The sequence below is a fragment of the Lonchura striata genome, chromosome 5 (genome assembly GCF_050655825.1).
Source record: "Lonchura striata isolate lonStrDom1 chromosome 5, ASM5065582v1, whole genome shotgun sequence".
Taxonomy (NCBI): domain Eukaryota; kingdom Metazoa; phylum Chordata; class Aves; order Passeriformes; family Estrildidae; genus Lonchura; species Lonchura striata.
Genome location: NC_140707.1, coordinates 48,668,757 through 48,687,204, shown reverse-complemented (window position 1 = coordinate 48,687,204; position 18,448 = coordinate 48,668,757). Strand labels below are relative to the sequence as shown.

The 18,448-nt window shown below is 39.4% G+C and overlaps 2 protein-coding genes across 16 annotated transcripts in view; one reads left to right on the top strand and one right to left on the bottom strand.

The window, feature by feature from the left end:
• Window positions 1-3,024: 3,024 nt before the first annotated feature.
• On the bottom strand, window positions 3,025-17,959 carry SRP54 (signal recognition particle 54). 11 transcript variants are annotated; one of them, XM_085580484.1, is made up of 17 exons: window positions 17,831-17,959; window positions 15,417-15,516; window positions 14,374-14,482; window positions 12,896-12,987; window positions 12,235-12,319; window positions 11,204-11,308; window positions 10,020-10,086; window positions 9,872-9,929; window positions 9,036-9,186; window positions 8,015-8,163; window positions 6,588-6,688; window positions 6,397-6,483; window positions 5,928-6,001; window positions 5,612-5,720; window positions 4,683-4,853; window positions 4,101-4,196; window positions 3,025-3,493 (listed from the first exon to the last, which is right to left on the bottom strand). In XM_085580484.1, exons 3-17 carry the CDS (start codon window positions 14,449-14,451, stop codon window positions 3,402-3,404), a joined length of 1,515 nt encoding a protein of 504 aa, XP_085436610.1. In that variant the 5' UTR covers window positions 14,452-14,482; window positions 15,417-15,516; window positions 17,831-17,959; the 3' UTR covers window positions 3,025-3,401. The 11 variants fall into 11 exon arrangements, with proteins under 11 accessions (XP_085436610.1, XP_085436612.1, XP_085436611.1 ...); XM_085580486.1 differs by lacking the exon at window positions 15,417-15,516 and having other exon boundaries at window positions 17,411-17,959; XM_085580485.1 differs by lacking the exon at window positions 15,417-15,516 and having other exon boundaries at window positions 17,434-17,959.
• A 344-nt stretch (window positions 17,960-18,303) lies between these two features.
• The window catches only part of LOC110477190 (uncharacterized), a 34,565-nt gene continuing 34,420 nt past the window's right edge, over window positions 18,304-18,448 (top strand). For all 5 annotated transcript variants that reach the window (XM_085580483.1, XM_085580482.1, XM_085580481.1 and 2 more), the window contains exon 1: window positions 18,304-18,414. In XM_085580483.1, coding sequence (XP_085436609.1) covers window positions 18,318-18,414 — 97 coding nt within the window. In that variant the 5' untranslated portion in view covers window positions 18,304-18,317. The remainder of the gene's footprint in view (window positions 18,415-18,448) is intronic.

The following is an 18,448-nucleotide window of genomic DNA, read 5'->3' as shown; positions in this document are numbered from 1 at the left end:
ACGAACCCTCGGAGGTTCCTTGAAGTGCAGACCAAGAGTGCCCTGCCCCGTGGGCTGCGGCTGGGTGGGAGAATAACATGCATGCCCAGGAGGGTGGGAGAAGTGTTTGCCAGGTAAGAGATTTGCTCAGCTGCTCCTGGAGAGAGATGAGAACCCTTCTGCCTCCAGGGTATGCGGATCCCGGCAAAATGTACATTAGTAAATGTCAACTACCAGTGAAAACAGCTGGAGGTGGAAGCATCTGAAACATCCTTTTTATGGGATTAAGAAGGGAGTAGTTTTAAATTCTTTTTGGGTTTGGAGTGGGGGGACTAGTACCAATGGCTGCAACATGCACTTACATGACAGCAAGAGCTGTCTTTCAAGCCTTCATCATTAAGAATAGTTTCCAAAAAATTACACTCTATAGCACAATATGGGCTCTTAGACACTTTCTTAGTCACATTATCAAAGCATAGTCCAGAGCCCATGACAAAAGCCCAGGTAAAGTACAGATTTAGATTATGCTAGCATAAAGGAGAAAATGTTCCCTTGTGAAAAGGGCTGACATACAATGTATGATTACAGAAACAAAGCTTACAGAATGAAAGGTTAGAATATTATTTTAGACAGTACAGGGCTGAATATTTGCTTACAAATAAACAAATATGGAGCTGAATATTTGCTTGCAAACAAACATAGATCACTTAAAGTTGCAAATAAACTAATATTAGGATACATATTTCTTACCCTTAACAGAGTATACATTCTGTTTAGTGAAGGCCTTGCTCGAATAAAGTAACAGCCCCTCAAGAGCAGCATTAAATCAACCAAGCAACCCACTTTCCTTCACCTCTGCTGTGGTTATAGCAGCTGTACAGTCATATTGAACTTAATCTTTCACCTCCCAGAACAATCGGCATGATGTGCAACTTGGACAACTTTAATAAATTTAGCACATTAATGTTCTAAGTCCTATGGGAAGGTAAAGAGTTAACAAATAAAGCCATAGCTGTTTGTGCATGCTAGTAGTTAATTGTCCAGCTTCTACCACACAGCTATCTATTGACCACCATAACCATTTCCTCTTAGCAAGCTGCTCAGCAGCAGCCCGAGCTCAAACAGCTCAGACAAAAGCTTGTCTGACAGCAGCAACAGCTTTCAGCAAGATATACACAGGGAAGACAGACCTCAGTCTTCCAGCATTTCCAGTGAATTTTGCTTGACTCCAGCTCTTCACGGTTTTTGTATGCTAGACAAAACTTTTCTGCAGACTTTTCTGAGATACCACAGGGGATAAGGACAAAAACTCTAATGCAAGAAAATGCTGCTGGAAGTGTTGTTACACATTTGCCAGGAGAGTTATTTGCCTCAAGTAATGAAAGGCAAAGGCCATGTAAGTCACCAATCCATTTAGAAGTGCTCCTATACAGGTGAACTCTTGTTCTTAGTGCCTCCATCATGGATGTATTTTTCCAGACTTGAGCTCCTCAGGCCGTTTTTCTAAGCAGGCTCCAAAGTATTTTGTACCTGGCTTGCTAAGGTAAGAGCAATATACACTTTGTTCATTCCAGCATATATCTTAGAAATAACACATATTATACTTTAAAGGCAATGCATTCTCAACTTGCCCTTGTTTCTGCCAACCTCAACTAATGACAGATCTCTTTGTATCTGGTTACAGTTTTAGTAGTTTGGAAATGGTGAACTAAAAGTTAAAACTAAATGTAGGCCACAAGCTGAAAATAGAGTTAAATTGTTGGTAACTTGACAGTCTGACTAAGCCTATCCTGGAGCACAGTGCTTCACTGTTCATCCTCAATATCCCTATTCATGTTTGATTTCCATCAAAAGCATTAAGCATCCACTCTCCTCTAGGGACTGCATTTCAAACCACGATTTTATACTCCTTCCTGCATGGTTTTGCACATTGCATTGGTTTATATGACTCAAGAACTGAAAATACTATAAAAAAGAAAAATCTTAGTAAGCACACCACTTCAGAAGTTGAGGACAGCTCCCCAACAAGCTGGTGTTATGCAAGGATTCATTTTGTTATATTTAAAATACAAAGATTCAAATTAACTGCTACTTTTGCAGATTAATGCTATGCATAAAATGCAGTGCATTTACATAGATGGTATACTTGAATATTTTTCAGCTTTCTCCATACACTGAACACATACCATTAATCAAGCAGGAGATAGTTTCACATTATAAACTACATTACAACATAGCTTATATTTTATTAGTGCAAGAGTCTAATTTTGTATATTAGATATCCCCTGTTAGCTGCAGTCTCAGAGAACTGGCTGACAGAGGGACCCACTTATTTTAACTACTGCATTTAACTTTTATCTAGACAGCAGTAGGTGTCCATTTACACACTAAACACTGCAGTGTACTAAAATTTATAATACACCCTCTTACCCTAAGATAAGGGTAAAAGATCTTACCATATTTGCCAAGACCTATGTTGGATTTCAAGGTTCATCTTGGTCTACCCAGTTTCTGAAGTGTGCCTGTGGATTCTACCCTTTTGAGACCAACACAGTAAACTGAAATACTAAACTGCTATGGGAAATTAAGATCAGCATGTAGCCATGTTGGGGCACTATGCTCTGTTAAATACAGCTATCTCTGTTTTAAAGTTCAATACCAGCATAGAATTCCACCTAATATGCTTTAGATATTACCTCCAGAGCAAAAGAACTGCTTATCTGGTAGCCTGGTATGAAGATTATCTTCAGCATATGAGACAGTTTGATATCTGCACACCTGTATTTTTTCAGTCCCTTGATTCTTTGTGTATAGGGGAAGAATTATGCAATTCTATACAACAGAGTCCTGTACAAACTGAGCACAGCACATTCACATTCTAAAAATGCTCCACAGACAAGCACCAACAGCACATTTTCAGCTACTGAACTATTACAGTATCTATGCCAAACATGAGTGATAACAGACCTTAGAAAAAAACAAACTAAGAAAATAATCTCATTACATACTGAAAGGACAGTTAAAAGGAACTGAAGACACAGGACATTCCCTTGTTTATAACCACTTAAATTTTATTTTACAGTATATTTGTGACATTTTATGTTACTATAACCAAAGATCAGGGTTGTTTACAAATATAATGGCTGCCATTTGATGTAAACGATTAAAAAGTGTCTCTAAATATTAAAATTTTACATCATGATTTTGTTTTATTAAATTGAATTGCTCTTTGTGCCATCAGTTATTAGTGGAGAAGAACTAATTTAAGCAAAAATAGTTTTCAGAAATTAGATGTAGAAACTGAGAAGCCTGGATAAGATTTCAAAAGACCACTCTCTCATCACTGTACAAAGGAAGAAAGCAAATTCATTCACTGAAGTTGCAATGAAGAGTCAACCAAGTCCATTTGTATTAAGGCTTCTTTACATATTATTGAATCCCATCATGCCTTTCATATTCCCAGCAGCACCTTGTTGAAATTGTCTCATCATTGACTGCAAACCAGCCATGCCACCTGCAGAAAATAAGTGAGAACATGAATGTGTTGATGAACTCTGAAGCACACCTCTCTTGCTCAAGGCATCATTACTGTACACACACTATTCCAGCAACAGCCAAAGGCAGAAGCCAAAGACTGTCAAACCAGGTTTAAATAGCTATTGAAGATAAAGAACTGAGTGACTAATTACAGAAAGGTCTGAAAAACACCAGGCTTTATGTAGGTTTTAAGATGACTCATGCATTAAGAGCTAGACAGAAGAAAAAAAACCTGATGGAATGACTATTATCAATAAGTATTGGAGTCCTTATTTGTCAAATTTAATTACTTGAGCAAATCTTAGAAAAGAAGGGAAGTCTAGGAAGATTTGTTTTACCACAGACATCCTTCACCATTCCAAATCATCATTTTGAGTGCTGAATCCAAATGAAAGAGTAGATTAAGTACTGCCAAGTGCAAAGTATTTGTACTAAACTTTTTGATTCTTCTTAGAAAACCCTAGAAATATTTAATACTGATAAATAGTGCAGATAGCCTCCCATCCCTTTCCTCACTTCTGTATCTCAAATGCTCCACTATAATTGACAGTCTTCTCTTGAAGCTGTAAAACGTCAGCACATACCCATATGATGAAGAACTCTTGGATCCATCATCTTTGCCATCTGCTGATTCAGTTTGGCCAGCTGAGAAGGGTTTACGTTCTTGGACATATCACCGCCTAAACAAAAAGAAAAGAGCAATCATAAGAAAGTGGATTAACTAATGCTGCTAGAAATTAAATAAATCCAAATGTTACCTCCAAGTTCTAGATTCAAATCCATGAGCTCATTATTAGCCACTAAAAGTCAATTTAGGACCAACAGTCTCTGCACTCCACATAAGAGACTGAAGTGTTTGTACTGTAGCAGAAATCGATTCTGCTTTGGTAAAAAAATAGTAGCCTTCCTTGCCAAGTTATACACTGGTGTCATGAAGAACAGTGCAGCTCTTACTAGTGACATAAAAACTTTCAAACATGAAAATGAGTGAGCTGCAACTAATTTTCTCCTCTCCCTAATCAGTATTTTCTCATTTCCTCTGTGTACACACATCAAGTGACCTCCCCCTCTTAGTAAATAAATTTTAGGGTGGGGTATTGCGGTAATAAATTTTAGGTATTGGTTTGGGGTTTTTATTTGGTTGGGTTTGTTTGGTTTTTTTTTACCTTTGAAAAGGCCTTTGATGCCTCCCATCTTTTTCACCATCTGTGCAAACTTAGTGTATTGGGTCAAAAGCTCCTGAACATCTCTGGTAGAAACACCAGAGCCTCTTGCTACTCTTTGGATTCTTCCTGGCTGCTTACTGAAAACTTTGGCACCATCTGTACTGTCAAGTTCTGCAATTACAGTGTGGAAAAGAAAAATCCATTGAGTCACTGACATTAAAAACTGTTACAACTGGTAACAAACAGCAAGTCTGTTTTTATTGTTAAGAATTTAATTTTGAGCCAGAGAATAAAAACTTTGTTTAAAAAGTGACAATGCAAAATTTTACATAAATCATTGAGACAGAATATTCTAGGAAGTAATACTAAAAAGCTCTTATCTTCCTATGTTAATCACCATGAAAGAAAAAAGCTGTGTGAATAAATTACGCTCTTAAGCCATATTGATGGGTTTAGCACAAGGGTAAGAGCATACTACTAAAGGAATTATGGGGCTACAAACAACACTTTAAATTCCAGAGACCAGGCTAAGTCATAGGTAAATTTGAGGGTGGGTAGAAAAAAGACAGCAATGCCAGAATAAAGATTAACATACCTTATTAATTTACAAGTATAGCATTAATAATTTATGAACAGTTACAATACAATGAAGAAAAGTACATTGATTTCCAATAGAATGGAAATTATCTGAAATCCCACCTACTCTACACAAGACAGAGCAATAACAGGCAAAGTATCTCTAGATATTTAGATTTGTTAAGAAATTTGGAGACACATGTAGTCCTTGCTATTCCCAAGAATGTTAAATATCTCTTGTTATTTTCTATCATTATACATGCGCTGATATAAATTTTTGTTTCCAGAAAGATCTCTCTAAATAAGCTTGTTCAACAATCAAGAAAAAAAATAGTGGGTGAAATATGTATTACCTTGGTCATTCATACTGTCCATTATAGTCATGAGTTTCTTTAGCCTTGCCATCGATTCCTGTTCATTGCCTTTACTCATGAAGTCAGTTCCAAAACCAGGGATCATGCCCTTGTTTCAAGAATGGAAAACAAAAGCTGTGTCAGAATAGGCAAATCTAATTTTAACTAAGCAGAAAGAAATATAGACAACAACTGTTAGTTCAGTAGATGCATACTGCAGTAGGCAAATAACTTCACCTTTTTAAAAAACAGAACACAGATTACAACAAATTTAAATTAAGAGTTTTAAAATAAAATTATTTTGGGGATAACTAACCAAGATCTGACTGAATGGTCCCATTTTCATGATGTTTTGGAATTGTTCATACATATCTCTTAATGTAAATTGACCTGAAGCACAACAACAAAAGAAAAGTTAGCAGAAGTCACACTAGCATTTTGCTCTTAAGCTCCTTTTTTAATTAGTCTTTGTATTCATAAGGTAAATACTATACTACATAGATAAGTAGATAAATCTCTTCACTAAACAGTTTCAGATGGCAGATGCTGAACCATTAAGCTAGTTATTCTGCAGTTGTAGTCTGACAGACTTATCATTTGAAAAGCTCCATTTATTTGGCTGCCACATTTACTGGAGAAAGAATAACTATTCCTCACTGTACACATGAACAAGTTGTTTGTGTCCACACACAGCACAAATTAACTCAGTGGTCTCTGTCACTGAGAACCTGCCATGGTCAGGTCACTATAATGCATCAGCTATTCAGACCTTGGGAATAACTTACCATGTTTTAGCTTTTCTATGAGTGCTTCATTATCATCCAACTTTAACTCATTTACTTTATCTATCAATCCTTCAATATCACCCATACCTGGATAAACAAAACATATCTGAAATTACCATTAAAAAATACACTTTGACTTTCTATTATCCAATTCTAAGCGTCTTTTAAGTACAGTTGTACATTGAACATACCAAGCAGTTTGCTGATGAAAGGCTGTGTTTTAAAGGGTTCAAAGTCATCTATGTGCTCGCCAGTTCCAATAAAAATAATAGGACTCTTTGTGGCAGCAACTCTGCAATAAAATATATTTTATGAAATGGCCTCTCAAACACCATCCATTTTTTATACTATAATCAGCTAGGCATCATCAACACTATGCATTCTGTCTGAAGTATCTGCCTTACTCCTCAAACTATTAATGAAAAAACACCTAGCACTTGGATATTTAGCTCAGAGTAGTTAAAAAGATTTTTCTGTAATTAATACTTTATAAAATACAAACTCTTTCGGAAAAAATCAGAAATAGAGGTTGCTAATTTTCATTGCTGAGTTTATGAAATTTGAGAGAAAAGAAAGAACAATAAATACTCTCCAGTTTATCCTAATACTGGGATATCACTGATACATACACTGATACTAATGATAATACTGTCAGATGATAGGCATTGATTACAATTTTGTCAAGGTACCTTATAGCAAAGACAATCTCATTTTCAACACAGGGAAAAGCTCAGACATAAGAAAACTCAAAACCTTTCCACCACACTGGCACTATCTTTTAGATAAAACTTAAGTTTCCAGTCCACAGACAGTACAGAGCAAACACAGCACACTTAAAGCACACAACCACATGACAACTTGAAAAAGAGTAAAATGAAAATATCAAAAGCTTTAGTCTTCCAACATTATGCTATAAATAAAGCAAAATACACGTGGCAGTTTAGGAACTCTAACACTTCAGGTCAAAGACAGGAAAGGATTTAGCAAGTCACAGTCAGTTATTTTGACTGTTTTGACAAAAAATCTCAGCTCCAGACAAACTGTATCATTGAAACAACCATATAAGGCTGAAGATAAAATATAGAATTTTCTGGTCACAACTCTGTCAAGATACAGCACATGGGAAGTACAACAAGAATGAATTTGGGTATGACGGCAGACAACTTCTCATCAAGTTTCTGGACACCGCCAATCCAGAAGTTTGATCTGCATTATAGTTTTAAGGTCACTAGATATGATGAGGTAGAGTTTCTCCCCTTTTGGAAAAAACTCTTGAAATGCAAAACTCTTAATTTAAGTCATACCTGTTGAGCCCAAATTTATCTTTCTGGAAAAATGCCTAACACACAATATGCAATGAATATTGCTTGACACTGATTTCAGAAGACAATAGTCTGACCTGTGACAATATAAACTACTGTAGTGAAAATGCATCCTATCACTGAATGCTAATTTAAGTATCATCAACAGGTGATCCTAGCCACCAGAAGGATAAGTGTGACTGTGGCTGACTTACAATCTGTGCAGTGTGACAGTGACACTTCCACAGGACACTAACGCACTGCATGGCTGGCCGTGCACAGCCAGAGGCTGGACACTATCATAACACAGTACTCACGCACTAAGAGCTCCGCCTCCTTTGGCATGTCCATCCAGCTTAGTAACAATAACAGAAGCTACATCTACTTTGTCTTTGAAAGCTTTAGCTTGAGCTTCACAAGCTTGGCCAATGGAAGCATCCATCACATAAACAATGTTATCTGGTTGCTAGGAGAAATGAGATACACAAAGTAATAATTTCCTGCTCTCCTAAACAATTTTCATGCATCATTATTATTATATATGTTCAGTAGCAAATTTTACTGCAATAACAGTATTTAAAGAGCTGTATGCTAGAGTTTAAAACAGAACCACTGTTTTATGAACAGTATCATCTAAGGACCATGAAAAAATTGGATGCTGTATGACTATATGATTTGTCTACAACACAAAGCATTACAGTTTAATAGGTTTATTCTTATTAGTTATGATTCAAGTGATTTTAGCTAGTATCTTGAACCAATTAGATAATTAGAATCTATAAGCATTTAATAGAAAACATCTTCCATTTGGTTTTACATTCAGATATTTAAGCATCCATTCCTCTAAAAATAAGTTAGCCATTTGCAAGAATTGTGTGGGAAGTGTCATACTGTCATGGAAGACCACAGAATCAAACAAATAGCCAGACTTTTTAAACCCATACAAACAACAGCTTCATTTACATATCAAAACTGTTGAAAGTTATCCAATCATCTTCTCTGCTTCAGTACAATTATTTGTGACAATCACAGAAAGTTTAGTATTCACAGTTAAAGGAAACCAGATCAGACTGGTTCTTTAATATAGTTTTTCAATGCAAAGATCCTGAAAAGGAAAAGTTAAAGCAGGAATGGCAGTCTGGTTATATGCAAGCATCCTTGAACAGAAGAATAGAAGAATTAAAACGGTCACAAAACTAACAAGCACTGGTCATTCAGCCTTTGCTTATTCACACCTGTTTGTAATTTCTAATATAATCTATGCACACAGAACATTAGGATAAAGATTAATCAACTATCATCAATTGCCAAGTTACTGTATTTCTCAAAACTACTCACTATGGCATTAGCAACTTGTAACATTTCTTCAAACAAAGAGTCTTCTTGTTTGTGACGCCCACTTGTATCAACAATGATTATTTCAAAGTTTTCATTCTTAAATTTCTCAACACCTTCTGAGGCAATTATTACAGGATCCATTTCTGTGTAACTGATCAAAAAGAGAAACAGATTTAGAGTTAACAAGTTCATAGTCAAATGACGAAATTCTGAATCTCTATCTGGATTTCAAGAGGGAAATTTCCTCTTAGGTAAAGCAAAAATTGGTTAATAATCTGTCTTACTAAGCCATTTACCCTTACTGCTCAGTGAACCGAAGCACAAAGCCTGAAGTCTGTCTCATCTGCTGGAAGCTGCAGTAAGTTCTACAAGACCCTCTTCTCAAGATATAGCTGAGCATCTAGACAGTTCACCTCCAGTGAATCTTAGGGGAAAGTTACTTACTGCTTTATAAAAGACACTTCAGGTCCCCCTCTGTCTCTATTTGATAATAAAAATTATGCATCCAAAAATTATATCCTTTGATCTGTGAGATACTTCCCAAAAATCTGGCCATGTCTGGTAAAAGTCTGTGAATTGCTATACATTGAATAAGCACTATCGGGAAGTACTCCTGGACACCTGATCTCTTTGTACACTATCCTACCTGCTACTCCTGGCAATATACTGAGCTGGACAGAATTTTCATCTGATCAGAGCAAGTATTACTCAGAATATATTACTGAAATGAAAGCAATTAGGCCGTGCTATATGGGGTTTAGTGCAAAATACTCAGAACAGAACAATATATAATTGGAATTGAATTGTTCTTCAAAGTGTTTCTGAAAAATGCTTACCTCCCATAAAAGGGAATTCTTGCTTTTGTGGCATTCTGTTTTAACTGGTCAAAAGCACCTGTAAGACAGGTATAGTCAAGGGACTATACTAAGGAAATCTACAAATATTTTAGATAGAGAACTACATCATTAAAGCCTAATGTGTTACCTGCTCTGTATGTGTCTGCACATATTAGACAAGTCTTCCAGCCTTTCCTCTGATAGAAGTAGGCTAACTGAAATGAAACCCAAAACAAGCAGTTACACTAAAGTCCCATTGCCATGACACTTCTAACAGCCTGAAGTCACACACAGAGGACACAAACTCAAGCCAGCCCTTCTATAATTAAGGCCACAGAGTAAGACTGTTCACAGTTAACATGGCCATTATTTAGAAAAGCATGTTATAAATATTTATTAATGGCAAGATGAAAACACCTGCTTGATTCTGCTTCTGATTTCAATTTCTTGAAATGGCAATCTCTAGGAATGACTACAAATAACTTAAGTTCCCATTTTACTAACTCCTGAGTTCTCTTCAGTGTTAATGCTGCAGACTGGACTAGCATGTAGAAACTACCCAAAGCAATACTTCAGTATCAAGTACCATAATGGCTACAACTTGTACAACTCTATGTTTTTGTACTTTCAGAGGAACAAAGATATTTCCATTGAAAGGACATGTTTTAAAGCAGTGGACAGAATCCTTAACCTTACTACTACACTCAGCTTTAGGGGTGCTGTGTATATTCACAAAACACTGAGCAAATGCAAATGTTCAAAATAAAGTCCTCCTACATAAGCACTAAGAAAGCCTTCTGAAATCAGAGCAGACTATACTGAGTATTTCACTATGTGTGACTCTCAAAAGGAGATGACAAAAAACAACAAAGACATGTCTTTTTTCCATAGGATAATTTTTCCTAACAACTTGGAATGTATCAAGCTCTGTCCTGGGGTGAATGATGAGCGAGTCAAGAGCTTATGGTTTGAGATAAAAGGGCAGATTAGTGAGGGTGATGCTGTTGTGGGTGCTTGTTACAGGCCACCTGATCAGAAGGAGCAAGTGGATGAGGCTTTCTACAGGCAGCTTGAAGCAGCCTCAAAGTCATAGGCCCTCGTTCTTGTAGGGGACTTAAACTACCCTGACATCTGGTGGAGAAGCAACACAGTGAAGCACAAACAGTCCAGGAGGCTCCTGGAAAATGGAAGGCAGATATTACAACTTCCTGGCACAGGTAGTGGACAATCCCACAAGGAATGGTGTTTGACCTTACACTAACAAACAGGGAAGGCCTTGCTGCAGATGTGAACATAAACCAAAAACCATGCAAAGAGACCCACTGCACTTACCTTTGAACAAGTTGTTGTTTTACCACTTCCTTGCAAACCAACAAACATTATAATATTCTGTTTTCCTTTGGTAGGTGTCCATGCCTTGACTCCAGGATCTACAAGCTAAAGAACAAAGTAACACGGTAACAGAACCAAATTTCAAAAGCATGGAACAGTTGGTGTCACAGTCATGCTAGGTGCCTGGTTTCATATTCAAAGGAGAAAAACAGTTTTTGCAGAGTCTCATCTTAATTTGGCTTAGATTTTTGCTGATTTACAGTGAACAACAACAGCCCTTACAAGCTATCTATAGTATATAATGTTCTGCATAATAATTCTGCAATAACAGTGTTAATCTCTTTCTCACACCAATCACAGTCAGGATGGCCTGTACATATGGCACAAGAATTACAACCAACACAGAAAGGTGACCTCCACCCACTCTTGCCACTCCTCAGGATGGGCTTCTTCCAGTGAGAATCCTACAGCACAGAAGATTTTTTTAAGATTGCTGCCTTCATTGTTGTGAAATGAGTACAAGGTAGATACATTCCTGAGAGCCACTACCCCTCTGGGCACAGACTACAGATGAACAAATGACTACACTGTTAATTGGAAAGAGGGCAGAATACAGATATTCAAGTCTTGATTTGACCAAGCAGGCAGATTAATGAGAAATGTTGCACTGAGCTGTTGGGTTGTTACTTATCACTTTTCCAAAGGCTTGTAAGTAGTCTGAACATTAGGATAGCAAAGTTGTGTTCTAGAGGCAGTCTAGAAGCTAGCAGTACTTTATTCTTGTCTTTACACTTTAATTGATGTATAAGAACAATTGAACTTAAAGCTTAAACTAAAGTCAGTTTGAGAAATACCCAGGATGTAGTTTCAATGAGAATACTGCTGTTTGCAGTATTGCAGCTATGCTTTCACATCAGAAAGCACAACTGCAGGTACCACATAATCACCTAAAAGTTTGACTTGCTACTGCATTACTTCCAAGCCCTGACTGTACAAGGAAAGTAATGCAATGCAGAATTTTGAAGTCCTACCTTAACAAGCTCTTTAAAGACTGCATGCTGGATCATTTTTCTTTTGTTAAGGCCAGATGCCATTTCTTCAAGATCAATTGCAGACCTGAGTTTGAGAAAAGCATGAAACACTAGCATAAGTTAAAGCACTGCTTGAACCTAGTAATAAAGTTTTTGCAATTGCAACAGCACCCTGATTTGTTCTGAGTTTTCAGATAGGATGTACTTAAGAAGTGACATGCACTGGAGACATTCTTATGCAGAGGACAAAGGTTTCTAAAATATTTCAGACTTGCATATACTTAACCTAAAAATAGGCAAAGTAACAGTGCTAGTCACATACACAGGTTTATTTATAACCAGAAGATGTGTCTAGGAAGTAATGAAGAACTTGTTTACCAGACGACTCAACTGATGACAGCAACAGATTTTTGAAACAAGCCTGTAACAGCAATAAATGGCTAAATTTGACCAAAGACTCTTTTGTTTTCATTTAGTTCAAACAGCTGTTTTCCTGTTAAATGTCAACTGGGTGTTTCTAAAAAAAACCCCAACACATTAAGTTATAAGTTAACCCAACATATTAAGTTATATATTAAGTTAAAAAGTTGCTATTTTGTAAACTCAAATTACAACTTTTACAAATATCAAAAGTTAATTGCATTTTTATTATTACACTTACTTGACATTTTCTCTAAGTTGCTTCACAAGTTTGATATTAACATCAGCTTCCAGTAATGCTGTACATACTTCTTTTAACATAGCATTTAAAACCTTTGGAGTATAAAAGAAAAATAATAAAGATTGTTTCACAATACACAGAGATTAACTAGGCCACTAGTTTAGGTCAAAATAAAAATGTGAAAATCTATTTATAATATAACCATGGCTTTCACAAATTAAATGCATGTAGTCCTATCATTAAATCAACTGTCACAAAAAAAAGTCTGGATTTCTTCCTATGTAAAAGCAATTTAAATCTGAAAGGGAAGGGCTCTCAATTGTAACAATTGCACACTATAGAACACTAACACAAAACACTTCCTACTACATAATGGCAAACAGCTCACACGGCAGCAAGAGACTTCCTGAACGCCCCTCTGGGCACTCCTTAGAGAGTGCACCAAAAAAATCTCAGATCACAATACCATTTCTGTAACAGTATTCCCTGGCTAAAGATGGACACCCTGCTACATGGATTTCCAAAAACTGGACTGCTGCTCTGATTGTATGCCTTTTAGGCAAGCAAGTGCCACAGCTAGAAATCCTGTTTATTCTGAGTTTTCAAAGTCTTGAACAGAAAGATTTTTCTGAAAGTAACACCTGCATAAATGGCCTCATTTTCACATCTCCAGCTCTTGCAGGATAAAAGTTTCCTTTGCTGAAAAAAAAAATTAACTGGGCTGTATTTGAGTCAATTAAGGATTTTTTTGTCTCCCAGCAGAAGATACATTAGAACATTTTCTCTATGCATAAGTTCTAACCATACAGCTCTCAATAAGCCTATTTTTTTAGTTACTTTAAGCCACCCATCTTTCCACCTGCAAAGAATTTCTAGCAATCTATGCACTCAGAGACACTTTGAAACCATCACATTAGTTAGTTTTTCACCTTGCATTGAGCTCCTATGACAGAACACATTTCTAATTTCAAGCTCTTATTTAGAGAAAATACAGGCCACGTTAAGCCAAACAAAATTCCAGAACCACACACTGGTTTGAATATAAAGGCAGCAAATACAACACATTCCTCACATTTCAGACAGCAAGGCTTACATTTGTTCTTCCACACTTCAGCTTCTAGCAGCCTAGTACACATCTGCACAGTTTGCCTGTGCACACACACAAATCAGAGCAGGCACCTACCTTCCACCCAAACTTAGGCACACACTGCCTCCACAGAACACTCATCTCCCTAAGTGCAGCCACCAGGCTCAAGGACCCTTTGACCATGGGACCCACTATGTCTGAGGTGATGACCCATGTATAAATCTAGTTTTAAGTTCCAGCAATACTGTTAGGGGGTTAAAACCTTAACTAGAAATTTTACTTGAATGAAAAAAAAGTCTATGTAGCCCACTTCAAGGTTTTCATCAGCCTTTGAGAACTTTTTCTCAGAACTTTTCCAGTGCTAGTGTCATCACATTAGTACACTACATACCTCTTCATTGATAATTGTGGCATTGCTCAGTGAGCGCAAGGCTGAAGTTATTTTTCTTCCAAGATCTGCCAGAACCATTTTGGCAGCTTCAAGGATGACTCAGAAGGATCTGGAGAAAAATTAAAAAATAAAATTTTAAACTAGTTGAAGCTATACATTCACAAATTAATTATTCAAGTAACCTTTAGGCAAAAATCCTGCTTTGCATTCCAGAAAGTGCACAAGTTTTACTTTTTAAAGTTATTTTAGGAAAAATTGGCCTGAAGTTAATTTTAGGCAATCCTGACAGCCTACTTAAAAAGAGAGATACCACACTTCAATTAGGAATGATTTCACTGTGTAGAATAAATGTGCATTGAATTCACCATGGAAAAAGAACCCAAACAAAACAGTACAGACAGACTTCCAGAAAGAATGCCAACTGCTTTTTATCCTCTTATCAGCAATATGCTACATGACAGAATAAAATCTATCAGAACAGCCTCGAAACTCTGCAAAGTCTGTATGACCAGAAGCAAAATATTTTGGTAGCAAAATTCAACATTATTTATCAGTTGTGTTTTATCCAGCTTTCATTAATCAAGCTGAATTTCCCATTTCAGTAACCCTACAAACATATTTGCATTTTAATAAGCAAAATTCATATTATAGCTTCTAATGGCTGTACTGGAAAAACAGACCATTTTTGCTCACTAGAAACACAAACTTCACATATAAGACTAAAGCATACCATAACTTACACTTAGGAAACCATAAAAAGTTAATTTCTTAAGGGTTCACATTCTAGTCAACATGCAAAACCATTCCACCCCCTATATTAGGGGGTGGCAAGATATTCAGGAGAACACATGTTAGAATCAGCAACCTAAAATTCTGATTAAGGGCAAAACAAAACTTGTCTGAAGAGCAAAATTTTGCAACACCACAGCTACTGCTGAAATGGAGCACTTCAAATACTTCTTGTTTATCTTCCACTTTCAGTGTTGCTTTCCTGTACTCAGCTGAAACAACTTCCTTGCTGATAGCCCAAACTGGAATCTCACATTTGAGCTCCTCCTTTCAGAACTGAAAGCCAAATTCTCAATAATGGGAGTCTCTGTAGTCAAAATAGATGAGAGTTTCAAAGACTTTTGGGACTTCCCCCTGCCTCAAATGAGAAGAAAACAAAGAAGAAAGGCCAGTCCATTTACTGAAATGAAAAATGCACCACTAGCTACATTCTGATTTTAAGAGAGAGGGCATCAATGTGCCTAACAAACCAGCTCACTCTATACACACATGGAGAGTTATCAGCTGCACAAACCCCAAAAAGCACAGTTTAAAATGGTTTCATGTTTATAAACAATAAAATATATATTCCAAAAGAGCTATAACAAGGCACCCATGCAAGACAACCTCCAGATTGCTTTGTCTAATTGGTAGGTTAAACCAACAACAAAACCCCGAAAACAACTTCCAGTCTAACCCACCCTCCCCTGATACTAAGGTCACAATGCAGAACAAAGTCTCCAGGAGCTTCAGAAGATGTAGGACAAATAAATCCCGTGTAGGTACAGGAGTTGGATATGGCAAATGACACAAACATATTTACATATTTCAGATTTAAGATATGTGGAACGTACAAGTAATGATATCCATTACAATGCCATCTCAATATTAATCTTAAAAATTAGTCTATGTTTCCTAAGGAACTCTGCCAGCAGAGTATTTGCAAACTAGTACACTAATAGACATTTATGTCCATTTTCTTACATTACTGTAAGGGGATTTCTACATGTTATCTGAAATGGTAAAGCTCCAAGGTTTCCTCACAAGGTATACAAGTCATATTACTGCAGAATAATTCTAAATAAGCATTATCATTAATAGGCTCTACCAAACAGTCTCAGCAAAACATTTTCCAGGTCATTTTCTGTGATAATAACAATGTATAAGAAAAAACAAAGTCCCAGACCTTTAAAAATAGTGCTGCACTTCAGTGAACTTTGAGCTGCTAAAACAGCAACCAATGACAAAACTTAACTATAACACTTAGATATAGCAGCTAAGAAATTTGATAGGATGACCGACATACAGAAGTCATGTGAATACTCATTTAAAATTAGTTTCCAAGAGTTCTACAGATCTCCAAATACAGAAGGTTAATTATGTCCTAATAAATGAACGTTCCCTCTGCAGAATTGCTGTCTTCTGACAGCCCTACAATAGGAATAATTAAAATCCTTTGCTAAGGAAAGGAGTTTAAGCATTTTCATATATCCTGCTCTTACTAGCACATTAAGAAATCATAAGTCATCAGAATTTCTAAGGGCTGTCAAGTACAGAAATTAACAGAATTTGTGACACAGGCCATCCAAGTTGACAGACGCATAAGATGCTTTAGCAGGTAGCCAGCTTGGGTTGGCAGATAGCCAGAAGGGCATTAGCAGTAACTGCACTGCAGAAGGTGCATGTGCTGGCAGCAGTAGCTCTGCAGTTTACCTTGAACGCAGCAGCCCCAAACACGCTGGGCAGGGCTAAACCCGGCTGGGCCCCAGGACACCGTGGGCTGCCTGGAGCAGGCTCTGCGCAGTCCGAGTCCCCCGCCCCAGCAGCAGCCTGGGCACCCCACACCGAGCTCCCAGGCCATGGTGCTGCTGCAGCGCCGGGAGCTCTGCGCTTCAGCCACAAACCGGCATTCCAGGGACACAGCGGCAGCAGAAATAGCGTGTGCCTTACTATGGCATAGCAAAGCAGCAATTCTGAGACAGGCTGCTCACACCCCCAGCAGAGAACTCCAACCAAATTGCTAGCTAAAACTAGCAATCCTCTAACGTAGAGTGTTTTGAAAAAAAAAATGTAAGCTTAACAGGTAACAGCAGTTTAAACAGCTGCTTTAAAAGATAGCAACTGTTTAAAAAGATAACAAGCAAAACACACACTTAGAAACTGTAAAATAAACTTGTACTACATGTACACATACATGGATTAAGACCAACTGCAAGTCTAACACTATAACAGAGAAGTGGCTGTTTCACTACGCTCAACCTCGACTTACGACTTTCCACCTTCTAAAATTACCCGGCTGACGTCGGGAAGGCTCTCTCAAGGCAACAGCAGGGAACGGCTACCTCGCTTACGGCCCAATGCCCTCGTTTTCACGCGAAAAACGATGAGGGCAGAGCCCAGGCTACGTACCCGGCCGCTACCTTTGCCGCGGCCGGCGGGGGACAGCGGCTGGGCGAGTCCCGCGCGGTGCTGCGGGCGGGTCCGGGAGGCGCAGAACGGCTCCCGCGGACGGAGCGCCCTGCGCGGCCCGGCCTGCCCAGGACGGTCCGCCGCCCCTCCCCGGGGTCGGCAGCACCGGCGCCTCCTCCTACCCCGCCGGGAGCGGGCCAGGAGCCCTCCACGTCACTAAAGCCGTCAGGGGTCGCGGTCCCGCTCACGGAGCGGCTGCGGCGGCAGCGCGAGCACTCACCGGGAGCGCGGCGCGGGGCCGTGCCCAGCCCGGCCCGGCGAGACTCCGCTGGAGGCGCGAGGAGCCGCGGCCGCCGCCGGCCAGGGAAACGTCAGCACAGCTGCCGCCCCACGGCCCCCGCTGGCTTCCGCTTCCGGGGCGTGCGCGGGCCCGCTGCGTCGTTAAGGTGGCGGCATGTAAACGCGCCGTCCAGCACGGGCGGGAATTGCTGCGCTCCGCCTTAAGGCGGGGCAGGGAGGGCGGAGCTCCTTCCCCCGGCCGCGCCGTCCGCGGGGGGCGGGGCGGGCCGGGCGCGGCGCCAAGCGGTAGCGCGAGCCGCGCCGAGAGAGGGCGTCGGTGGGCGGGGCCGCGCGTGCGTAAAGGGCCTCTTCCGGTCGGTGTCGCTCTCCCGCATGCGCACGTGTGGCCGCGCGGGGGGCGGGGCTTCTCCCGCGGCGCGCACGTGCGCGGGGCGGCGCGCGTGGCGCCCCCCCGCGGCGGCGGCGCGATGGAGCTGGCGGCGGCGCGGCGCGCGGTGCTGGCGGCCGTGCGGGGCACGCGCGCCGCCGACCTGCCGCGCCTGCTGCACTGGATGCGCAACTCCCGTAAGCGCCCCCGGCTCGGAGCGGGCCGGGGAGG

Excerpts from the sequence above, each read along its gene's own strand:
- SRP54 (XM_085580486.1), bottom strand. The coding sequence starts at position 14,451 with ATGGTTCTGGCAGATCTTGGAAGAAAAATAACTTCAGCCTTGCGCTCA. Across the intron at positions 6,002-6,396 it reads CATAGAAAAGCTAAAACATG|GTCAATTTACATTAAGAGAT; the intron begins GTAAGTTATTCC and ends GTTGTGCTTCAG. Across the intron at positions 5,721-5,927 it reads GACCATTCAGTCAGATCTTG|GGCATGATCCCTGGTTTTGG; the intron begins GTTAGTTATCCC and ends TCTTGAAACAAG.